Genomic DNA, 23,763 nt, shown 5'->3' with positions numbered 1-23,763 from the left:
ACAAAAGAATTGAATTTTTTCTTCATCTACAGTTTAGTAGCTAGTAAGTCTTATGATTAGTTTGCCAAAAATGCATTTGCATAATTAGTGGGTTTCTCAAGAGCCTTATATAGTTTAAAATTTCATCTGTATTATGATCAAACCCAATATGTAATCATTTTGTATAACTACTGTACTTATATAGCTCTTTTGAAATAATTTTAGTTTTAATTTAATTTTTAATTTGGTGAACTAACTGCTATTGAGAATGGGTGGTGATTGTAGGGCAGTCATCTTTTTCTGGAAATGATAATATTATAATGATGGTGCCTATATACCCGTACACAACAAAAAAAAATGCAAAAATATAGTGAATTTGACAATAGGTAAGATGGGAATAGTGGAATGTGAGTGGAGCTTGCCTAGCATGGACCAGTAGACTTGCTGTGGTGTTGTGTTGTTAAGTAACGGTTGGGTGTGAATAGAACCTGCCTAGCTTGAGGAAGTAAGCCTACTGCAGTGTACCTTTGTTTTAGTTATCATGTGTTTAGGATGATTATTTGCTTTTGTTAAGTATTTTGAAAGTTTTTAGACACTATTTTGAAGTTTTTTCAATGCCACTTTTTTTTTTGTAATTTTAGGTTGGAATGTTTTCCATATCAGAACCATGTAACCCCTTTTAAAATCTCTCAAAAACCAGAGTAAATTTTTGTGCAAGATGAATGAAAAATTAAAGATTTTGGGGCAAAAAGTCATGGGCTAAGCTATACATGGCATCTGGTTATACTTGAGTTTATAAGACACCTGTAAACCTAAGAATTAACATACCTGCATGGTAATTGCTGTACCAAGCACTTCAATGATGAGCATATAGTTCTGAGAATGTTCATAATGCCTGTTTGTACCCTGCAAGTATTGTACAGTACTCCGAACTTCCACTATGTAATTAGTTTCACATTATTCTGAGGCTCTGTCCAACAGTATTTTTTTACATATAAACAGCCGACTTGCTAAAAAAAAAAATAAACAACATTTTTTAAAAATCAGAAAGAAATAAATTTTGTTTTTTTTTTTTAAACTTGAGTCCTGTAGGTGGGATTTACAGTGGCTACATTCTGAGTGAGAGTGGGGATGGTTCAGGTGAGAAGGTCATTGGATTTGTGATGTCTGTGCACTTCTGACAAGGCAGCTGCTAAATGAATGACAGTAAATCTGTTTTCTGTTTAGAATCGCTTCTCCTTAGTGAAGAATAGCTGGCATGTTAAAAAAAAAAACTGTTGAGGTTGGAGTCAGTTTACATTTTTGCATTAACTTTTCAGGTAAGATGCCATTCGGATGAAGAAGATATAAAAAATATTTGCAATGCCTGGAATTTATCTTCAGTATGTCAAGAAGGAGAACTCAACTTTACAGCATCCTCCACCTTGTCTGACTATAGCCTAGAACATCTCTGCACTTTCTTCCCTATCTTAGAAATTGCAGTGACCGGAGAAGAGGTAAATTTTGATTTTACATTCCTTTGTTCTTGGGCTGTAATGCATGCATTCTAACTTTTAAAACCAAACATTAAAAATATACTCTAGTATTTAGAAGATCTAGCAAAAAGAAAAGTTGGCATGAACTTTGTATACTCACTAAAGAAAATCAGTGCAAGGGGGGAAATTACAACAATTCACACTTACTTTAAAGCTAAAACATCAGCTCCCTTGGCTTATAGATCAACAGTTATGATTTAGGTTATTTTGAGGTTACAGAAAAAATATTTCTTTGGCATGCACATCATACTATAGGTAACAATCATTTGTTGTTTTTAATGCACCGGCTGTCTCCCACTGGAGCAGGGTGACCTAAAAAGAACAACAAAAGTTTTTTTTTTTTATTTAGTAATTTATACAAGAGAAGGGATCACTAGCCCCTTGCCCTCGGCATTTTAGTCGCCTCTTACAACACGCATGGCTTACGGAGGAAGAATTCTGTTCCACTTCCCCATGGAAATAAGAGGAAATAAACAAGAACTAGAAAGAAAATAGCAGAAAATCCAGAGGGGTGTGTATATATATGCTTGTACACGTATGTGTAGTGTGACCTAAGTGTAAGTAGAAGTAGCAAGACGTACCTGAAATCTTGCATGTTTATGAGACAGAAAAAAGGACACCAGCAATCCTACCATCATGTAAAACAATTACAGGCTTTCATTTTACACTCACTTTACCAACCTACTACCTTTTTTTTTTTTTTTTTTTTTTTTTTTTTTTTTTTTTTTTTTTTTTTTTTTTTTTTTTTTTTTTTTTAACGAACCGGCCGTATCCCACCAAGGCAGGGTGGCCCAAAAAGAAAAACAAAAGTTTCTCTTTTTACATGTAGTAATTTATACAGGAGAAGGGATTACTAGCCCCTTGCTCCTGGCATTTTAGTCGCCTCTTACAACACTCAGGGCTTATGGAGAAAGGATTTTTTTCCACTTCCCCATGGAAATGAAGAACAAGAGCTATTAAGAAAAAGAAGAAAACAAATGAGTGTGTGTATACATATACATGTATGTGTATTGTGACCTATATGTAAGTAGCAGTAGCAAGTTATACCTGTTATCTTGCATGATTATGAGACAGAAAAAAGACATCAGCAATCCTGCCATTGTGTAAAACAATTATAGGTTTCTGTTTCACACTCATTTGGCATTCTAGAAACCAACTGCCTATATACTTATTAAATAATTCATATATGAAATCTGGGGTATTATCTGACAGATATGAACCTTTCTTTCAACACATCGGCCATATCCCACTGAGGCGGAGTGGCCCAAAAGAAAAAAAAACAAAATATTACCCTGCTCACATTACAACAGCTCATCAGGTCCCAAAAACCATTTCTTTCCTTTCACTCCTATCTAACACGCTCATGCACATTTGCTGGAAGTCCCAGCCCCTCGCCCACAAAACTTTCTTTACCCAACCTTCCTTCCCCAATAGATTTATACGCTCTCTAAGTTAGTCTACTTTGCTTCATTCTCTCTGAATGACCAAACCACCTCAACATCACCTCTTTAGCCCTCTGACTAATACTTTTAGTAACTCCACACCTCCTCCTAATTTCCACTATGAATTTTTATTTATTTTTTTTTTTTTTCCAACAAGTCGGCCGTCTCCCACCGAGGCAGGGTGTCCCAAAAAGAAAGAAAATCCTCAAAAAGAAAATACTTTCATCATCATTCAACACTTTCACCTCACTCACACATAATCACTGTTTTTGCAGAGGTGCTCAGAACACAACAGTTTAGAGGCATATGCGTATAAAGATACACAACATATCCCTCCAAACTGCTAATATCCCAAAACCCCTTTTTAGAGTGCAGGCATTGTACTTCTCATTTCCAGGACTCAAGTCCGGCTATATAAAAATAACCGGTTTCCCAGAATCCCTTCACTAAATATTACCCTGCTCACACTCCAACAGATCGTCAGGTCCCAAATACCATTCGTCTCCATTCACTCCTATCGAACACGCTCATGCACGCCTGCTGGAAGTCCAAGCCCCTCAACCACAAAACCTCCCTTACCCCTTCCTTCCAACCTTTTCGAGGACGACCCCAACCCCGCCTTCCTTCTCCTACAGATTTAAATGCTCTCCATGTCATTCTACTTTGATCCATTCTCTCTAAATGACCAAACCACCTCAACAACCCCTCTTCAGCCCTCTGACTAATACTTTTATTAACTCCACACCTTTTCCTAATTTCCACACTCCGAATTTTCTGCATAATATTTACACCACACATTGCCCTTAGACAGGACATCTCCACTGCCTCCAACCGCCTCCTCGCTGCTGCATTCACAACCCAAGCTTCACACCCATATAAGAGTGTTGGTACTACTATACTTTCATACATTCCCTTCTTTGCCTCCATAGATAACATTTTTTGACTCCACATATACCTCAACGCACCACTCACCTTTTTTCCTTCATCAATTCTATGATTAACCTCATCCTTCATAAATCCATCCGCCGACACGTCAACTCCTAAGTATCTGAAAACATTCACTTCTTCCATACTCCTCCTCCCCAATTTGATATCCAATTTTTCTTTATCTAAATCATCTAATGCCCTCATCACCTTACTCTTTTCTATGTTCACTTTCAACTTTTTAACTTTACACACACTCCCAAACTCATCCACTAACCTTTGCAATTTTTCTTTAGAATCTCCCATAAGCACAGTATCAGCAAAAAGTAACTGTGTCAATTCCCATTTTGTATTTGATTCCCCATAATTTAATTCCACTCTTCTCCCGAACACCCTAGCATTTACTTCTTTTACGACCCCATCTATAAATTTATTAAACAACCATGGTGACATTACACATCCCTGTCTAAGACCTACTTTTACTGGGAAGTAGTCTCCCTCTCTTCTACACACCCTAACCTGAGCCTCACTATCCTCATAAAAACTCTTTACAGCATTTAGTAACTTACCACCTATTCCATATACTGTACTTGCAACATCTTCCACATTGCTCCCCTATCCACTCTATCATATGCCTTTTCTAAATCCATAAATGCAATAAAAACTTTCCTACTTTTATCTAAATACTGTTCACATATTTGCTTCAATGTAAACACTTGATCTACACATCCCCTACCCACTCTGAAACCTCCTTGCTCATCCGCAATCCTACATTCTGTCTTACCTCTAATTCTTTCAATAATAACTCTACCGTACACTTTTTCCTGGTATACTCAATAAACTTATTCCTCTATAATTTTTACAATCTCTTTTGTCCCCCTTCCCTTTATATAAAGGGACTATACATGCTCTCCGCCAATCCCTAGGTACCTTCCCCTCTTTCATACATTTATTAAACAAAAGTACCAACCACTCCAACACTATATCCCCCCCTGCTTTTAACATTTCTGTCATGATCCCATCAGTTCCAGCTGCTTTACCCCCTTTCATTCTCCGTAATGCCTCATGTACCTCCCCCACACTTACATTCTACTCTTCTTCACTCCTAAAAGATGGTATACCTCCCTGGCCAGTGCATGAAATTACTGCCTCCCTTTCTTCCACAACATTTAAAAGTTCCTCAAAATATTCTCGCCATCTACCTAATACCTCCCTCTCCCCATCTACTAACTCCCCTACTCTGTTTTTAACTTTGAATTCTCTGCATAATATTTACACCACACATTGCCCTTAGACACGACATCTCCACTGCCTCCAGCCTCCTCCTTGCTGCAGCATTTACAACCCAGGCTTCACACATGTCAGAGTGTTGGTACCACTATACTCTCGTGCATCCCCTTCTTCGCCGCTATGGATATTTTTGTCTCCACAGATATCTCAATGCCAAATGAGTGTAAAACGAAAGCCTGTAATTGTTTTACATGATGGTAGGATTCCTGGTATCTTTTTTTGTCTCATAAACATGCAAGATTTCAGGTACGTCTTGCTACTTCTGCTTACACTTAGGTCACACACATGCAAGTACAAGCATATACATAAACACCTCTCTGGGTTTTCTTCTATTTTCTTCGTAATTCTTGTTCTTGTTTATTTCCTCTTTTGTCTATGGGAAAGTGGAACACAATTCTTCCTCTGTAGGCCATGCGTGTCGTAAGAGGCGACTAAAATTCCGGGAGCATGGGGCTAGTAAACCCTTCTCCTGTATACATTACTAAAGTTAAAAAGAGAAGCTTTTTTGTTTTTCATTTTGGGCCACCCTGCTTCGATGGGATACAGCCAGTTCGTTGAAAGAAGATGATTCCTCAGTGCGCCATTCACCTTTTTTTTCTTCATCAGTTCTATGGTTAACCTCATTCTTCATAAACCAGTCTGCTGACAAGTCAACTCCCAAACATCTGAACATATTCACTTCTTCCATATTCCCTTTCTCCAGTGTGATATCCAGTTTTTCTTTATCTAAATTACTACCTCCCTTTCTTTGACATTTAAGAGTTCTTCAAAATATTTCCGCCATCTACCCAATACCTCCAGCTCCCCATCTACTAACTCCCCTACTCTATTTTTAAATGACAAATCCATTCATTCCCTAGGCTTTCTTAACCTGTTTATCTCCAAAATTTGTTCTTATTCTCAGCAAAATTAGTTGACAGTGCCTCACCCACTCTATCATTTGCTCTCCTTTTGTTTTCTCTCACTACTCTCTTCACCTTTCTTTTACTTTCCATATACTTTGCCCTTCTTATATCACTTCTTCGTAATATCTTCTCATAAGCGACCTTTTACTCTTACCTCATCGTTCCACCAATCACTCCTCTTTCCTCCTGCACCCACCCTCCTATAGCCACAAACATCTGCCCCACTTAACTATTTTATTCCCCTTTTTTCATTCACAGAGTACAGTGAAACCTCCACTTGCGAGCGCATCCATGTGCGAGTGTTTCCAAATACGAGCAGTCGATCGGTCGATTTTTTGCTTCCATGTGCGAGCGAAATTTCCATAAGCAAGCAGGCCTCGAAGGAGGTTCCTTGATGCTGGTGAGGGGCTCTTGCTCTTGATCTCGGGAATTGGATCTCATTTGTTTGTTGGGCTATCTTATTGAAGCTTGGGCAGTGTATGATGGAAAGATGCTTCTTGACCGTACACCAAAAATGAAAGAAATTGGAGTATAAATAATGGAGTTCACTTCTCATCAATTTGCCGCCCCTTAGCAGTATTTTCATAACGTTTTTGTGGTTGTGTTCTAGTTTATAGTTCTTGGAATTCCACTGGAACAAATTAATTCTGTTTCAATTAATTTAACCCTTTGACTGTTTCGGTCGTATATATACGTCTTACAAGCCACCGTGTTTGACGTACATATATACTCATAAATTCTAGCGGCTTCAAATCAAGCAGGAGAAAGCTGGTAGGCCCACATGTGAGAGAATGGGTCTGTGTGGTCAGTGTGCACCATATAAAAAAAATCATTATGCAGTGCATAATGAGAAAAAAAACTCCTATCGTTTTTTTTTTTTTAATTAAAATGCTGACTTTGTGGTCTATTTTCATATAGTATTTATGGTTGTATTCTCGTTTTCTTGGTCTCATTTGACAGAATGGAAAACATATTATAGAAATAGAGGTGATTTTGGTTGGTTTTTCTATGAAAAGAACCTGGAAATGGAGCTCAAAGTTGGGGAAATGTTTGATTTTGTGCCAATGTTCAAAAGTAAACAATTGATGTCATTGTCCAATAAATGTCCAACTAGCCATTCTAATATGCAGTCATGAATGGGTTGATATTATTTGTACAATTATTACAGTATTGCAGTAGTCTGCATAACAGTAAATCTTCTATTTTTTCACGTCTCTAGAGGGGCCTGGAGACGTGACTGATGAACAAAGAAAATGTTATTTTAGAGCCAGGAATGTCTGCATTGTTCATTCTGGACCTTATTTTGAAATTGTCATATTTTTTAATTTTCGTGAAATTGGCCAAATTGCAAATTTCTGACCACGTTATTGGGTAGTTAAAATTGGTAAATGGGCAGTTTCTTGTACTCAGTTAATAGAAAAAATGGAGTTCTAAAGAAATAGCTATGAATTTGGTCGACTGGAACAATGGAATTAGCCGAAAATAGGGCTCAAAGTGGGCGAAATCGCCAATTTGTAAATATCGCCGAGGTCGCTAACTTTGTGAGAGCGTAATTCCGTCAGTTTTTCATCAAATTTCGTTCTTTTGGTGTCATTACAATCGGGAAAAGATTCTCTATCATTTCCTAACATTTTTTTTTTTTTTTTTTTTTTTTTTTTTTTTTTTTTTTTTTTTTTTTTTTTTTTTTTTTTTTTTTTTTTTTTTTTTTTTTTTTTTTTTTTTTTTTTTGCGCGACACCAGGAGACACCTCAGGATTGGGGGTTGTGACAGTCAAGGGGTTAAATGATGAAAGTTGACTCAGCAAACTAGCAAATCCAGATGCGAGCAAGGTCACGGAATGGATTAAACTCGTTGGTGGAGGTTCCACTGTAGTTTCTTTCAATCACTTCCTCATATGGTACATCTTACTCCACAATGCAACATTCCCCCAATGAAAAGCAGGGGTGTCACTATATAACGGCGCTTATTTGATATTCTGGTAGCGGGTGGTTAAATGATATACGTCTTCGGAGGCTTCTTTGTTTATTGTTAAGTAGTGGTGGGTTACACAGGCTTGTGTGTTTGTGCCCATGGCCCGGGAGGGCCATGCCCACGAGAGAGAGCTGGGAGGCCTTGTGTGTTGATGCCAGGCCGCTGTGTGAGTGAGGGAGAGGCATGGGCCGGCAGGCTGGCGTGCCTACCTAGAGGCCTGGCTACAGAGGGCAGCACCTGAGTGGCGCGAAAATATGAACTAAGCTGGCAGACAGCAGGGGCTGTCTGTGCAGACAGTACAGGCTGTCTACAACTAGCACGTTAAGAGACAAAGCAACAAGTGTCAGGGGCTCAAGACTGTTTAACTGCCTCCCAGCATACATAAGGGGGATTACCAATAGACCCCTGGCAGTCTTCAAGCTGGCACTGGACAAGCACCTAAAGTCGGTACCTGACCAGCTGGGCTGTGGCTCGTACGTTGGAATGAGTGCAGCCAGCAGTAACAGCCTGGTTGATCAGGCTCTGATCCACCAGGAGGCCTGGTCACAGACCGGGCCGCAGGGCCGTTGACCCCCCGGAACTCTCTCCAGGTAAACTTAGTCAAAGATAGACCTACAGTATCTAATTTTTTTTGTTTTAATATCTCTTTACTATAGTATTTTTAAGTATAACTCATCATTGCTCATATACTATATATCTATTTATTCATCTCTGTGATTTTCTCGGCTGGTTTTGTATGATTTATTTCTCTTTCTCTTTATTGTCTTGAAAAGTCTGTGATTGGTGGGCTCAGACCTGTTACTCTGTAGATAATACTGCTCTAAATCATTTTCTGCATTTAGTATTTTGACCTCTTGTTTTTTTTTTCTTTATGTTGATTCTATCTTTCTCACTGTTTATTAATCTTCAGTCTTCATTTGTGTATTTGCACGCGTGTGTGCATGTTTGCTCGTGCATGTGTACTCACTTACATGTGGTTGCACTGGTCAAGTCTGAGCTCTAGGCACTATTTGCCATATTTACTCTCTCCTAGCCACATGGGCCCAATCTTACCTATTCTTAAAACTGTGTATTTTTTGTGTGTCGATGTGTGCACACATAAGATCATCTGTGGGCATGTGTTCGCACGCACGGTTCATGTAATAAAAATAAGTATGTAATATTCTTTTTAATTAAGGGTATTGCTGATCTCCAGTGTAATTACTCCCTTAGGTGAGTGATCCCACCTGTCCTGCCCAAACTACCATCAACTGTACATTGTTATGTAAAGACAACAGCCTCATGAGTTACCTGGGGGCTCCCCTCACTGTCCCTCCCACCAGCATTGATGAACTGCTCTCTCATCACCAGTTTTGGCTCTACGTGCTTTGTTTCATTATTGCTTGGTGTGGCCTGGCTGTCACTGTTGTCATGTCCGACACTGTGTGCTTCCAACTCTTAGGTAAGTTCTTGTGTTAAGAGAGCTTATGTAGTATGAGTGGTTTTTTTAATTTGTTATTCCCATATTATGACAAGAGAGCACTAAGGACATTTAGCTAATAATAGATTCATAAATTAATGACAGCAGGGCTTGGTATTAAGTGTAAACTTGCATGTTGTTTGCATTTGGGTCTTATCTAACCACTTGTGAAAATATATATTAATGGAGGTAACTGGCACATACTGTATAAACTTGAGCTGTAAAAACAGTTGGCAAAAATTTATTCTCTCCTAGATGAACTTTACTAAAGCTTTTTTTTTTTTAATATAAAGTGCAGCAGCTTTAGTAAGAGCTGTATTGTGTCAGAGTAAAGGAAAGAAATACTAAGTATTGTGTATGTGTTCTCACCTATCTGTGTTTATATTTGCCTAGCTGTGTGTGTGCTCACCTACTTGTGTTGGTATTTGTCTAACCTGTGTTTGTACTCACCTTCCTTTGTTTGCATGAGTTATGTTTGGAGTTAGCCTCTACTGTATCCTTCTGTAGAGCATTCCACTTGCTCATCCTTCTGTAGAGCATTCCACTTGCTCATCCTTCTGTAGAGCATTCCACTTGCTCATCCTTCTGTAGAGCATTCCACTTGCTTATCCTTCCCTAGAGCATTCCACCTGCTTATCCTTCCCTCGAGCATTTCACTTGCTTATCCTTCCCTAGAGCATTCCACTCGCTTATCCATCTCAGAGCATTCCACTTGCTCACATACTTCCCTAGAGCATTCCACTTGCTTTCATTCTTCCCTAGAGCATTCTACTAGCTCACATTCTTCCCCCTAGAGCATTCCACTTGCTCACATGCTTCCCTAGAGTATTCCACTTGCTCACATGCTTCCCTAGAGTATTCCACTTGCTCACATGCTTCCCTAGAGCATTCCACTTGCTCACATGCTTCCTTAGAGCATTCCACTTGCTCACATGCTTCCGTAGAGCATTCCACTTGCTCACATGCTTCCGTTTAGCATTCCACTTGCTCACATCCTTCAAGGCTATTTATGCATTCGTCTTTGACACACCATGTGTAAGCATCAAGAGATAGGTTTAAGACCACCCTTAGCTCTCTGTGTCTCTCTGTCTCTGTCTGTCTCTCTATCTCTCTGTCTCTCTCTCTCTCTCTGTCTCTCTCTGTCTCTCTCTCTCTCTTTCTCTCTCTCTCTGTCCCTTTTTTTTTTTTTTACACAGGGTTTGACAAGATTAGGTTAAGGATCCCTAGCTTTATTGACAAGCTATTTACAGGTTAAGGATTCCTAACTTTATTGGCAAGCTAAGAGCTGTTACCTACATCAGCTCATTTGAAAGCATTTTTATTGTTTTGAGACATACAAGTATGGAACAGGATGAAGTTGGAGCCATCTGTGGGCCAGCATTTTCATTTGATCAACTGACTTTATCTCATTAACATCATTATGCTGTACGAATGTGTTCCATACTCGAGTCATCCTGGGTATATATGATCTCAGATGGAGTGATGTTCTGGAGAAGGGTACAGCCAGAGTGAAGTTGCTGCTTTCTGCCCGTTTTGTGGCATAAAAGCTTGTTTCTCGCTGTTCTCGAAGTGGATCCAAGTGTGGTACTTTGACAATATTGGCCTTGTACATAACAGTAAGGCCACCCACATCCCTCCTGTGTTGAACGCTCTGCTGAAATGACAGGTCTATCCAGGATGGGTCCAGGCGAGAGATGAGATGTCTTGCTCTGTTCTCTACTCTGTCAAGCAGTCGCAGATGAGAGGGGGGGGGGCAGGCAAACCAAGAAAGTGGAGCATACACAAGGTGTGAGCGTACTTGTGCCTTGTACAGAATCTTGCAAGCCCTACTGTCAAGCAGATGCGAGATACGGCGAAGTGCTGTAAGCTTCCTGGCTGCCTTGTTTGCAAGATTTACAACGTGTTTTTTCATGGTCAGTTTGGAGTCAGATTTCACCACAAGGATATCAACATCTTCCCCAGGTGCCAACACCCTCCCATTCATCCTTACTACTGCACCGGCATTACCATCATGGTGCCTAGAGATCATCATTTATGTTTTCTCAGGTGCAAACATTACTTGCCATCTATTTCCCCAAGCTGTTATAGCTCTTAGCTGGTGACTGATGTAGCTTATAGCAGCTGGCATTTCTTCTCTTGGATAAATGAATGTCAGTGTACAGTTGTCTGCATATGCATGGGATTCTGGGATGAGATGAAGGTCGTTGAACTAGACATTCCATAACAATGGTCCCAGCACACTTCCTTGTGGAACACTTGCCCCAGTAGGATGTCTTGCTGACTCCATTCCATTGAGAACTACTCTTAGAGATCTACCATGAAGGTAGTCATTGAGGAGATATAGCGTAGAGCCTGCAATTCCCAGAGCGTGCAGTTTTGCTAAGAGGCCCTGGTGCCACACCCGGTCGAAAGCACCAACAATGTCCAGTGTTACCACACAACTGACTTGGATTCATTCAGTCTCTCTGTCTCTGTCTCTGTCTCTCTCTCTCTCTCTCTCTCTCTCTCTCTCTCTCTCTCTGTCTCTTTGTCTCTCTGTCTCTGTTTTTTTTTTTTTTTTTTTTTTTTTTTTTTTTTACACAGGGTTTGACAAGGTTAAGGATCCCTAGCTTTATTGACAAGCTATTTACAGGTTAAGGATTTCTGACTTTATTGGTAAGCTAAGAACTGTTACCTACATCCTCTGATATGGTACTACTGGAGTCTGTTGTCTGTTCCCATCCTCATCATCTGGCATTTATCAAGTATAGATGAAGCAACTATTTGTTGCATTATTCTTGCAGCCTCTCCATGCTTTCTTGAAACTGTTAGCAGTCCTCCACAGCACGAGGACAATGCTCTCACTAACAAAAGTTAGTTTATTTTCAGCATGTAATACTTAGGGTTATCAATTGTATTTATCCGTTTTGTTTCAGTATGGTTAGGTTTATCAATTCTCTATAAATTATTGGGTTAGGGAACCTTAGCTTAATTTAAATAATTAAGAGGGGCAAGATCACCAATCTTTCACAAGTGCATTGATCACCCACCTCACATAAGTGAATGGATCACCAGCCTCACACAAGTGAATGAATCACCAACCTCACACAAGTGAATGGATCACCAACCTCGCACAAATAAATGGATCACCAACCTCACACAAGTGAATGGATCACCAATCTCACACAGGTGAATGGATCACCAACCTCACACAAGTGAATGGATCACCAACCTCACACAAGTGAATGGATCACCAGGCTACATGAACAGTTCTGGTTGTGTGTTTGTGATCAGTTTCCTGTTCATATTAAGGTGAATGCTTAATTCGTCTGAGATTTTTTTTTTTTTTTTGTCACTAGAATTTTTGCTGGAGCCTCACTTTGGTCAATATATCATTGTCATAATGGCATTCTTCTTTATTCCCCTGATTATCTGTTTATAGCTACAGGAGAAGAGATATTTGTCACTACAGAAGCAGAGCTGAGCTGGTGGTGGCTTTTCCTCTTTGTAGCAATGGGAGCAGAGCTAAGGTGGTGGTGACTTATCCTCTGTAGCTACAAGAGCAGAGCTAATTTGGCAGTGGCATCTCATCTTTATTTGTAGCTAATTGAGAATGGATCAAAGTAGAATGACATGGAAGGCATATAAATCTGTAGGGGAAGGAAGGCGGGGTAGGGGTCGTCCTCGAAAGGGTTGGAGAGAGGGGGTAAAGGAGGTTTTGTGGGCGAGGGGCTTGGACTTCCAGCAAGCGTGCATGAGCGTGTTGGATAGGAGTGAATGGAGACAAATGGTACTTGGGACCTGACGATCTGTTGGAGTGTGAGCAGGGTAAAATGAAAGGGGGTAAAGCAGCTGGAACTGATGGGATCATGACAGAAATGTTAAAAGCAGGGGGGGATATAGTGTTGGAGTGGTTGGTACTTTTGTTTAATAAATGTATGAAAGAGGGGAAGGTACCTAGGGATTGGCAGAGAGCATGTATAGTCCCTTTATATAAAGGGAAAGGGGACAAAAGAGACTGTAAAAATTATAGAGGAATAAGCTTACTGAGTATACCAGGAAAAGTGTACGGTAGGGTTATAATTGAAAGAATTAGAGGTAAGACAGAATGTAGGATTGCGGATGAGCAAGGAGGTTTTAGAGTGGGTAGGGGATGTGTAGATCAGGTGTTTACATTGAAGCATATATGTGAACAGTATTTAGATAAAGATAGGGAAGTTTTTATTGCATTTATGGATTTAGAAAAGGCATATGATAGAGTGGATAGAGGAGCAATGTGGCAGATGTTGCAAGTATATGGAATAGGTGGTAAGTTATTAAATGCTGTAAAGAGTTTTTATGAGGATAGTGAGGCTCAGGTTAGGGTGTGTAGAAGAGAGGGAGACTACTTCCCGGTAAAAGTAGGTCTTAGACAGGGATGTGTAATGTCACCATGGTTGTTTAATATATTTATAGATGGGGTTGTAAAGGAAGTAAATGCTAGGGTGTTTGGGAGAGGGGTGGGATTAAATTATGGGGAATCAAATTCAAAATGGGAATTGACACAGTTACTTTTTGCTGATGATACTGTGCTTATGGGAGATTCTAAAGAAAAATTGCAAAGGTTAGTGGATGAGTTTGGGAATGTGTGTAAAGGTAGAAAGTTGAAAGTGAACATAGAAAAGAGTAAGGTGATGAGGGTGTCAAATGATTTAGATAAAGAAAAATTGGATATCAAATTGGGGAGGAGGAGTATGGAAGAAGTGAATGTTTTCAGATACTTGGGAGTTGACGTGTCGGCGGATGGATTTATGAAGGATGAGGTTAATCATAGAATTGATGAGGGAAAAAAGGTGAGTGGTGCGTTGAGGTATATGTGGAGTCAAAAAACGTTATCTATGGAGGCAAAGAAGGGAATGTATGAAAGTATAGTAGTACCAACACTCTTATATGGGTGTGAAGCTTGGGTGGTAAATGCAGCAGCGAGGAGACGGTTGGAGGCAGCGGAGATGTCCTGTTTAAGGGCAATGTGTGGTGTAAATATTATGCAGAAAATTCGGAGTGTGGAAATTAGGAGAAGGTGTGGAGTTAATAAAAGTATTAGTCAGAGGGCAGAAGAGGGGTTGTTGAGGTGGTTTGGTCATTTAGAGAGAATGGATCACAGTAGAATGACATGGAAAGCATATAAATCTATAGGGGAAGGAAGGCGGGGTAGGGGTCGTCCTCGAAAGGGTTGGAGAGAGGGGGTAAAGGAGGTTTTGTGGGTAAGGGGCTTGGACTTCCAGCAAGCGTGCGTGAGCGTGTTAGATAGGAGTGAATGGAGACGAATGGTACTTGGGACCTGACGATCTGTTGGAGTGTGAGCAGGGTAATATTTAGTGAAGGGATTCAGGGAAACCGGTTATTTTCATATAGTCGGACTTGAGTCCTGGAAATGGGAAGTACAATGCCTGCACTTTAAAGGAGGGGTTTGGGATATTGGCAGTTTGGAGGGATATGTTGTGTATCTTTATATGTTTATGCTTCTAGACTGTTGTATTCTGAGCACCTCTGCAAAAACAGTGATAATGTGCGAGTGTGGTGAAAGTGTTGAATGATGATGAAAGTATTTTCTTTTTGGGGATTTTCTTTCTTTTTTGGGTCACCCTGCCTCGGTGGGAGACGGCCGACTTGTTGAAAAAAAAAAAAAAAAAAAAAAATGTATGTAACCTTGAGTTTGTAAATTAATAATCTCTCTTGTGAAAGGCAAAGAAATTTGATTTTGAAATCCTGTGGGATTGATTTCATAGGAATAATACAGTAAACCCCTTGATTCCACAAACTAATAAGGAAAAGTGGTTGGCAGTAATGGTGATTGTAGTGGATAGAGACGAGACTTGTTTTGCCATGATCATAACAATCGTGGACATTTCTGTAACCAACAGACTTTATGTTGTTTCCAAATCGGTTGACCCAGCAAATTATATCTTGTACAGTATTTCCAAAGTATGATAATCAATATTGGTTAAATACAAAGTTTATTGTACATCATTTTATTCCAGGGCATCTAGGAGAGAAAGTAATAATAAAAGTTGAATTGGGATAAAATGTTAAAAATAAAGGAATTGCCAAATTTTGTGGAATTAATTTTAGCATTAAAGTTTATGTATCCTTAACAGTAAGCATTGGTAGTTGCTCAACCATTTTTACCAATATAATTGTTCAGAATTAATTTTTTTCACCACTTTTACAAAACCATGACTAGTGCCTAGTTTGTAGATGAACTTGCAACTCTCAAATTTCAATACCCAATATAAAAATGGTTTGATTATTTTATCCTTTGCTTTAGGAAGTGAGGGAAACAGATACGGGGAGCAGCGTCTGTTTGGCTCCTTGGGCTGGGGAGCATTGGTCATTGTTGCTGGTGCTTTAATTGACTATTCATCTCTGGGCTTACCTGAGAAGGACTACACCCCAGCATTTGTTCTGAGCTTTGCCATCCTCTTCGTCGATGTTTTAGCAGCCACTCGCCTGGAGGTAAGCAGACTTTGTAGAAAGATGAACTTGCTTGTAATACAGTATTTTGCTCTTTGGCTGCATTAAATGCACGGTGAATTCTAGACTTTATTTTTAAATGATCATCATCATAGAATAGGTAAATAGGTAAAGGGAAAAGGTAGGTTGTGTAATGCATCTGCATTTAATGCAATGCATCTGCATTTACAAACGGGTCATGTTGGAACTACTATACATGAATCATAATATATGTAAAACAGAATTCTACCTCCATAAGCCATGTGTGTTGTAAGAGGCGACTAAACTGCCAAGCCAAGAGGCTAGTAACCCCTTCTCCTGTATACATTACTAAATTTAAAAAGAAAAACTTTTGTTTTTCTTTTTAAGTCACCGTGCCTTGGTGGGATACAGCTGGGTTGTTGAAAAAAAAAGTGTTAAAAAATATGCTGTACACATTCCCTATACACATTAATGTCCATGCCCCACTACAGTGTCTGTTAGTATATATATAAGACCCATGCTTGTCTTTTTCCTAGGTAGTAGGTTGGTAAACAGCAACCACCCAGGGAGGTACTACCGCCCTGCCAAGTAAAAACCTGTAATTGTTTTACATGATGGTAGGATTGCTGGTGTCTTTTGTCTGTCTCATAAACATGCTAGATTTCAGGTATGCCTTGCTACTTCTACTTGTAATAAAGTTGGTAGAATTACCGACAATATGTAAAGTAAAAGGACACAAGTGCAACTAATGTGACATTTATTGTGGCAACGTTTCGCTCTCCAGGAGCTTTATCAAGCTTGATAAAGCTCCTGGAGAGCGAAACGTTGCCACAATAAATGTCACATTAGTTGCACTTGTGTCCTTTTACTTTACATACTTCTACTTGCACTTAGGTCACACTACACATACATGTACAAACATATACGTATATACACACCCCTCTGGGCATTCTTCTATTTTCTTTCTAGTTCTTGTTCTTGTTTATTTCCTCTTATCTCCATGGGGAAGTAGAACAGAATTCTTCCTCCGTAAGCCATGCATGTTGTAAGAGGCGACTAAAATGCCAGGAGCAAGGGGCTAGTAACCCCTTCTCCCATATAAATTACTAAATTTAAAAGAGAAACTTTAGTTTTTCTTTTTGGGCCACCCTGCCTTGGTGGGATACGGCCGGTGTGTTGAAAGAAAGAAGACTGGTCTTTTTCTTTTTTAATACAGTAGCCTCTCCCAGTAAGACAGGGTGACCTGGAAAAGAATAAACACCTTCACCAACACTCACTGTATCACTGTCTTGTCAGGCACATTCTGACATTACAGCTCAGATGCCCCTCCAAATTGCAGTATCCCCACCTCTCCTTCAGAATGAAGACACTGTACTTCCCACTTCAGGGACTCATGTTCGGCTAACCAGTTTCCTTGAATCCCTTCATAAATTTTACCTTGTTCACACTGCAACAGCACGTCAAGTCATAAAAACCACTTGCCTCCACTCTTTCCTATTTAATATGCTTGCACACTCCTGTTGGATGGCCAAGCTCCTCATACACAAAACCTTTACCTCCTTCCTCCAACCTTTCCTAGGATGACCCCTACCCCCTGCTTTCCTCCACTACATATTTATGCACCTTCCAAGTCATCCATCCTGTTTAGCCCTATCCTCTCTAAATGTTCAAACCTCAGTAACCCCTTTTCAGCCCCCTGGATAATACTTTTAATAACCCTACACCTTCTAATTTCCAAACTACGAATTCTCTGCATAATTTTCACCACATTTTGCCCTCAGAAACAACTCCATGGCCTTCAGTATTTTCCTCACTACAGTGTTTAAAACCCACGTTTTACACTTAAGCGTTGATACCCCTATATTTTGGCTATTCCCCATTTTGTCTCCACAGATGCCTCAATGAACCCCCCCCCCCCCCTTTTTTTTTTTTTTAATCTTTGTCAGTTCTGTGGTTCACCTAATTTCTCAGACTCTTTTGCCGACAGGTTCACTCCCAAATATCTGAACATATTGACTTGCTCCATACTCCATCCTTCCAATCTGATATTTAATCTTTCATTACCTAAATTTTTTTACTCTCATCACCTACATATAGGGTGAAGAAGGAACAATTTGCCTTGTTACACTGGGCACTGAAAAAAAGCAATCCATAGTTTGTCTGGTTTTGGCATCATTTCATAGACATTTACAATTATATTTTATTTTATTTATCAGAAGGTGGAATTTGAGGCACAAAGAGGTTTTCTGGTACTTTTTGTGTTTAGAGTTAAGATTTTTATAAGTAACATTATAATACTCTCATTATCACTAATTATTTTTCACAGATAGAGGGTAGTGAGAGGAGAACAGGAACTGCAGGATCTGTGGCTCGTCTCATCTGTGAACCTCGCATTGTTCTCTTCATTCTTTGTTGTGTTGTTGTTGGCATATCAACTGGCATTCTTTGGACATTCCAGGTACTTAAGGCAGTTTATTACTTGTAACTATAGGTATACAGTAATGTATAGTTTTATATTTTACATTTGTAATGGGAATGTAGCTTAATGTTTGAAGGTAGGTTATTGACAACTATTTAGCAGTTCTTGTTACTGTACAGAAATTACTAATGTTTTATATAGAAAATATTTAAGCTATATAATTATAGTGAAAATAAGAAAATAAGAAAAAATTTTGGAGTGAGTTAAACAAGTTAAGAAAGCCTAGGGAAAGTATGGATTTGTCAGTTAAAAACAGAGTAGGGGAGTTAGTTGATGGGGAGAGGGAGGTATTAGGTAGATGGCGAGAATATTTTGAGGAACTTTTAAATGTTGAGGAAGAAAGGGAGGCGGTAATTTCATGCACTGGTCAGGGAGGTATACCATCTTTTAGGAGTGAAAAAGAGCAGAATGTAAGTGTGGGGGAGGTACGCGAGGCATTACGTAGAATGAAAGGGGGTAAAGCAGCTGGAACTGATGGGATCATGACAGAAATGTTAAAAGCAGGGGGGATATAGTGTTGGAGTGGTTGGTACTTTTGTTTAATAAATGTATGAAAGAGGGGAAGGTACCTAGGGATTAGCGGAGAGCATGTATAGTCCCTTTATATAAAGGGAAAGGGGACAAAAGGGATTGTAAAAATTATAGAGGAATAAGTTTATTGAGTATACCAGGAAAAGTGTACGGTAGGGTTATAATTGAAAGAATTAGAGGTAAGACAGAATGTAGGATTGCGGATGAGCAGGGAGGCTTCAGAGTGGGTAAGGGATGTGTAGATCAAGTGTTTACATTGAAGCATATATGTGAACAGTATTTAGATAAAGGTAGGGAAGTTTTTATTGCATTTATGGATTTAGAAAAGGCATGTGATAGAGTGGATAGAGGAGCAATGTGGCAGATGTTGTAAGTATATGGAATAGGTGGTAAGTTACTAAATGCTGTTAAGAGTTTTTATGAGGATAGTGAGGCTTAGGTTAGGGTGTGTAGAAGAGAGGGAAAATACTTCCCGGTAAAAGTAGGTCTTAGACAGGGATGTGTAATGTCACCATGGTTGTTTAATATACAGTGGACCCCCGCATAACGATTACCTCCGAATGCGACCAATTATGTAAGTGTATTTATGTAAGTGCGTTTGTATGTGTATGTTTGGGGGTCTGAAATGGACTAATCTACTTCACAATATTTCTTATGGGAACAAATTCGGTCAGTACTGGCACCTGAACATACTTCTGGAGTGAAAAAATATCGTTAACCGGGGGTCCACTGTATTTATAGATGGGGTTGTAAAAGAAGTAAATGCTAGGGTGTTCGGGAGAGGGGTGGGATTAAATTATGGGGAATCAAATTCAAAATGGGAATTAACACAGTTACTTTTTGCTGATGATACTGTGCTTATAGGAGATTCTAAAGAAAAATTGCAAAGGTTAGTGGATGAGTTTGGGAATGTGTGTAAAGGTAGAAAGTTGAAAGTGAACATAGAAAAGAGTAAGGTGATGAGAGTATCAAATGATTTAGATAAAGAAAAATTGGATATCAAATTGGGGAGGAGGAGTATGCAAGAAGTGAATGTTTTCAGATACTTGGGAGTTGACGTGTCGGCGGATGGATTTATGAATGATGAGGTTAATCATAGAATTGATGAGGGAAAAAAGGTGAGTGGTGCATTGAGGTATATGTGGAGTCAAAAAACGTTATCTATGGAGGCAAAGAAGGGAATGTATGAAAGTATAGTAGTACCAACACTCTTATATGGGTGTGAAGCTTGGGTGGTAAATGCAGCAGCGAGGAGACGGTTGGAGGCAGTGGAGATGTCCTGTCTAAGGGCAATGTGTGGTGTAAATATTATGCAGAAAATTCGGAGTGTGGAAATTAGGAGAAGGTGTGGAGTTAATAAAAGCATTAGTCAGAGGGCAGAAGAGGGGTTGTTGAGGTGGTTTGGTCATTTAGAGAGAATGGATCAAAGTAGAATGACATGGAAAACATATAAATCTATAGGGGAAGGAAGGCGAGGTAGGGGTCGTCCTCGAAAGGGTTGGAGAGAGGGGGTAAAGGAGGTTTTGTGGGCAAGGGGCTTGGACTTCCAGCAAGCGTGCGTGAGCCTGTTAGATAGGAGTGAATGGAGACGAATGGTACTTGGGACCTGACGATCTGTTGGAGTGTGAGCAGGGTAATATTTAGTGAAGGGATTCAGGGAAACCGGTTATTTTCATATAGTCGGACTTGAGTCCTGGAAATGGGAAGTACAATGCCTGCACTTTAAAGGAGGGGTTTGGGATATTGGCTGTTTGGAGGGATATGTTGTGTATCTTTATATGTATATGCTTCTAAACTGTTGTATTCTGAGTACCTCTGCAAAAACAGTGATAATGTGTGAATGTGGTGAAAGTTTTGAATGATGATGAAAGTATTTTCTTTTTGTGGATTTTCTTTCTTTTTTGGGTCACCCTGCCTCGGTGGGAGACGGCCGACTTGTTGGAAAAAAAAAATAGGCTCTTACTCGACACTTTAAGAAATGGATTTTTTTTTTTTTTTTTTTTTTTTTTTTTTTTTTTTTTTTTTTTTTTTTTTTTTACTTACCCACTTACTATCTTGGCAGGGTGATCCATAGAAAATACCAGTATGCACTAACCATTACTCACACCTTGTTTATCTTACCAGAAGTGTACAGATATCACAATCCAATGTCCTGCTTAGCTTCAACAGCTCAACCTGACCTGAAAGCATTATAATTCCTATCTAAGAAAACTTGAGTTTAATTGACCAGTTTCCCTGAATATCTTTAACACATTACTATTCCAGTTTAATACTCACACATGCCTGCTGAATGCTCAACTTCTACCACTGAGAGAGGTCCTCCTTCACACCCTCCAACCTTACCACAGACAGGAGGTTTTGTGGGTGAGGGGCTTAGACTTCCAGTAATTGTGAGTGAGCGTGTTAGATAGGAGTGAATGGAGACGAATGGGTTTTGGGACCTGATGAGCTGTTGGAGTGTGAGCAGGGTAATATTTAGTGAAGGGATTCAGGGAAACCAGTTATTTTTATATAGCCAGACTTGAGTACTGGAATTTTGGAAATACAATTCCTGCATTTTAAAGGAGGGGTTTGGGATATTGGCAGTTTGGAGAGATCTGTTGTATCTGGGTGCCTCTGCAAAAACAGTGATTATATATGAATGAGGTGAAAGTGTTGAATGGTGATAAAAGTATTTTCTTTTTGGGTATTTTCTTTGTTTTTGGGTCACCCTGCCTCAGTGGGAGATGGTCGACTTGTTGAAAAAAAAAAATTATAAATCACCCTGTCTTGGTGGGATACAGCCCACCAAGATGTACCTGTGAACACTTTTCACTTAATCTCTGGAGGCCCTCCAGCTAGCCGAGGACTCTGGGCTGCAGCCTCTAAAGCCCATACCTTAATCTGGCCCTGCTTACATCCAGTGGCATTTGAAGTCTTGTATTCTTTTTTTTTTTTTCAGTCTAACTTGGTCCCAAGGAGTTCTCCCTTTTCACCGGAAAACTTCCACTGTCTAACTTTTTTGTAAGCCACTAATACAGAAAGCCCCTCTCAGTAACTGCCCAGAGAATTGCGTAAACTTTGGCTTTCAGCACATGTTAACATGTTGGACCAGCCTGTGTTTAGCTTGGAGAGTTAATCTATAAAGGGATTTGGTATTTGCACTCTGAAAGTAAAGCAAATACATGTACGATACAGGTATTGCAATTCATAGGTCAGCATTGGATCACAAAGTCTGTACCCATCTGGATAGGCACCTGGATAGTAAGTTATTGTAAAAGTTTTCATCTTTGGGTCACCTTGATTAGGTGGGAAACAATAGAATGGAAGTTTGTGTAAATAAATAACATTGGCTTTTCTTTGGCAGCTCATGTTGGTTGAGGATATAGCATTTGGTTGGGACTGCCACTTTGGGGCTCTGAAGTTACTACAGGGACTTATAATGGGTGTCCAGTGCTTTGGAGGAGAGTTGCCCTTTTTCTTCCTGTCTGGCTGGTTTATCAAGAAGTTGGGGCACGTCCATGCCATGTCCCTCGTCATTGGAGTTTTTGGCATCCGTTACATTCTTTACTACACAGTCACAAACCCCTGGGTGTTTCTGCCAATAGAACTTCTCAATGGATTTACGTTTGGAATATTTTATGCCACCATGACATCATATGCCAGTCATGTTGCACCGAGTGGGACAGAAGCAACAATGCAGGGTATTGTAGGTGCAGCATTTGAAGGCATTGGTAAGGCTTTATTGTTTTTTTAGTTCTATAGTAAAGTGTGGACAGCATGGGAGATAAGCACCAAATGCATAAGAGGGATGACAGTTGTGTACCCTTTAGTGCTTTGTACTCTAGAAATTACAGCCTATGATACCTGGAGGTACAGAATTTTTAGTACTAGTAATAGATTTTCAAGGTTCTATTTGAACTTAATAAGACATAATCTGAAAGTTATTGAAAGTAGTATTCAGTTTATATAGATGTAAGATTCCCATTTTTGGATGTTCTTATGATTAGAGGCAAAAATATTAAAATTTTTAATTTGAAACTGATGATTGAAGATTTTGTAAATTTTTACTTTGCTTGTGGTATGAGAACAAATCTTATTTCTTATTGACTTTTATTTTTGTATTCTGAAAATATATTTAGAATAACATATAGAAGAGAAATTTTAGAGCAAAACACTTTAAAGCATTTACTGAATCTAAATACAGAACTCTCAGTGTCATCATCTAAGGTCAGAAAAAGACCTTCAGAATTATGAAGAGATTTGTAATATTAATAATTATTTGGCTGAATTATTCAGTGACAGTATCATTATGTCTCTGACATGTGTTAGCATTGCACTACCACTCTTACTGTGAACATTTTGTTAGAGAAAAAGAGGCAAGGATAGAGTAAGGAATACACAGTGTATATTGTATACTGTGTATTGCTTATTCATTTCTAAAAGATTTAGTTTAGCTGAGTGTGTTGCTATATGCCATCAGTATGCCACTAGTACTGTAGTTATATAGTGGTCTGCCAGAGTATCAGTATTGATGGGATCGGCCTAAAATTGAGTATTGATAGCAAAAAATTTGGTGAAGCCCTGTCCCTAGTTATATCTCACCAGTACACATCTGGCTGGTACTATAGTTATATACAGCATCACCAGTACCCTGGTGACTGGAGGTGATATAACTATAAACCACTAATACACTGCTGGCTGGTGCTTTAGTTATACCCCAGCAATACACTGCTGGCTGGTGCTTTAGTTATACCCCAGCAATACACTGCTGGCTGGTGCTTTAATTGTATACCTCCAATACACTACTGGCTGG

The 23,763-nt window shown here is 39.4% G+C and overlaps 1 protein-coding gene across 3 annotated transcripts in view; it reads left to right on the top strand.

Annotated features, from left to right (window-relative positions):
* The window catches only part of Sugb (Sugar baby), an 81,762-nt gene that overhangs the window by 30,601 nt on the left and 27,398 nt on the right, over positions 1 to 23,763 (top strand). For all 3 annotated transcript variants that reach the window (XM_053782052.2, XM_053782051.2, XM_053782053.2), the window contains 5 exons: positions 1,299 to 1,475; positions 9,259 to 9,487; positions 15,792 to 15,979; positions 18,285 to 18,416; positions 22,315 to 22,681. In XM_053782052.2, the coding sequence (XP_053638027.2) occupies positions 1,299 to 1,475; positions 9,259 to 9,487; positions 15,792 to 15,979; positions 18,285 to 18,416; positions 22,315 to 22,681 (1,093 nt within the window). The remainder of the gene's footprint in view (positions 1 to 1,298; positions 1,476 to 9,258; positions 9,488 to 15,791; positions 15,980 to 18,284; positions 18,417 to 22,314; positions 22,682 to 23,763) is intronic.

This window comes from Cherax quadricarinatus, chromosome 30 (genome assembly GCF_038502225.1).
Source record: "Cherax quadricarinatus isolate ZL_2023a chromosome 30, ASM3850222v1, whole genome shotgun sequence".
Classification (NCBI taxonomy): Eukaryota; Metazoa; Arthropoda; class Malacostraca; order Decapoda; family Parastacidae; genus Cherax; species Cherax quadricarinatus.
Note: the sequence above shows the minus strand (reverse complement) of the source record. Positions and strands in the feature narration are given on the sequence as shown.